This window comes from Pygoscelis adeliae, unplaced genomic scaffold (genome assembly GCF_000699105.1).
Source record: "Pygoscelis adeliae isolate BGI_AS28 unplaced genomic scaffold, ASM69910v1 Scaffold114, whole genome shotgun sequence".
Classification (NCBI taxonomy): Eukaryota; Metazoa; Chordata; class Aves; order Sphenisciformes; family Spheniscidae; genus Pygoscelis; species Pygoscelis adeliae.
In genome coordinates, this window is record NW_008824587.1 from 724549 (window position 1) to 726308 (window position 1760).

The window sequence follows — 1760 nt, forward strand, 5'->3', positions numbered from 1 at the left end:
CATGCTGCGCATCTAGGGCGAGGCTGGTCCTGCCACGCTGCTGAGCTGCCCGCAGGCCTTGGAGCCGCAGAGGAGGGTCCCCAGTAATGTCAGCCCAGATGCATGATGATGGGCGTCCCTGCATGCCTTCGCTGGGGTCTTGGAGAGGGCTGGCAGCGCCCTGGCTGGTACGGGCAGATGCCTGGCTTTGCTGGCCCATGCAATTCATGGGGTCGCTGCTCTCTGTTTGCAGGATGGACAACGGAGAAGCCTGCTTCATTCTCAGCAGCCGAAACGAGGTGGACCGCACCGCGGCGGTAAGCCAGGCCTGAGGGATGGCACGGTCGGGGATTATTCATTTCTCAGGCCAGAATGAACTGGGGTGATCACTGCATCTTGCCTCTGCATGGCACAGGAGCATGCTGGGAGGCAGCCGGGGCAAGAGCATGGGGTTGGGGTGCTGAGCTCTGTCCCCTGGGCACCCGCACAAGCTGTGCACCCCACATGTCCTGGGGCAGCTCACCCCAAAACCTCCTTGCCTAGTGCAATCTTACCCCAGCCTGGGCAGGGACTTCGCTGGGAAGATCTTAGTTTTGGAGCCATGGACTAGGGAGGAGGTGGCAGGAGTGAACAGCTCTTGCTGCGGGCCGGTGCCACGGACGCTGCCCATGCTGCGTGGCTCCTGTCTGCCCGTGCCGTCCTGAGCCGTGCAGCCCCACTGGAGGGGTCTTTTCTGAGGTGCTAACATGCAGAGCAGAGGGTGCTGCGCTCCCTCCCCGCTGCCGAGGTGCTGCCTGGCCCTTCCCTCCTTTGGCACTTGGCACTCCTGCTTGTGACGAAGCTGCCGAAGGGTCCACGTGGGCGGGCAGTGACCACAGAGAAACACAGCAGTGGCATGGGGACGGCACAGGGACACGCGACAGCACGCCACCGGCTGAGCCCCTGCGGGCTCACCTTCCCTCTGCTGTCCCAGTTTCCCATCGGCGCTGGGTTTTGGGGAGCAGGGGAGGGAGGTTATCCCCTGTTAGCAGTGGGTGTTAGAGGACCCCTTGCCGTACGTGTCCACAGTGGCTGGGTGCTTTGCAGTTCATCCTGGGTATAGAAGCGTTGGGGAAAATAAGCCATCAGACAAGTACCTCTTGCTCTTCTTCTTGGCTAGGACCACCAGACCATCCTGAGAGCCTGGGCTGTGAAAGATTTTGCTCCAAACTGTCCTCTCTACGTTCAGATCTTAAAGCCTGAAAACAAGTTTCATGTCAAGTTTGCCGGTGAGTCGGAGGGGCTGCGTGGCAGCGGGCAGCACTGCTCGCTTCGCTGGTCTGGACTGTCTTAACCTGCCATCACGGATGTTTCCAGCGCAGAGAACATCACGAACGAGTTCGGAAACTCCTCCCCATTGCTGGAAGATATTTTAGGGCCGCCAGCCCCTTTACCATGATGCACAGTAAAGCCTGCAGCAACGCACCTGGGGCCGGGGGGAGCTGGCTCCGGGCTGCCCCAGGGTGGGCTCTGTGTGGGCACACCAGTCCCATGTGTGCCTCAGTGTGTGTCCCCACGGACACGGCGGTGGTGGCCTCGGTGGGCTGGTGTCCACCTGGCTGGTTTCCAGCCTGCATCGCTGTTTTCCTGCCTGCATTAATCCCATTCATGGTGTTCCCTGTGGGCTGTTGATCAGCTGAAAGCCCTCCCGGACTGGCAGGAGGAGGAAGCACCCAGCCCCCAGCACCGCCCCAAAATTACCGCATCCCTGCGCGCCGCTGGCCGAGGAACCCGGCCGTCCG

The 1760-nt window shown here is 61.5% G+C and overlaps 1 protein-coding gene across 1 annotated transcript in view; it reads left to right on the forward strand.

The window, feature by feature from the left end:
* Positions 1-1760, forward strand: part of KCNT1 (potassium channel, subfamily T, member 1) — a 24091-nt gene that overhangs the window by 13494 nt on the left and 8837 nt on the right. Inside the window, exons 13-15 of the mRNA XM_009322136.1 lie at positions 233-296; positions 1139-1247; positions 1523-1565. Coding sequence (XP_009320411.1) covers positions 233-296; positions 1139-1247; positions 1523-1565 — 216 coding nt within the window. The remainder of the gene's footprint in view (positions 1-232; positions 297-1138; positions 1248-1522; positions 1566-1760) is intronic.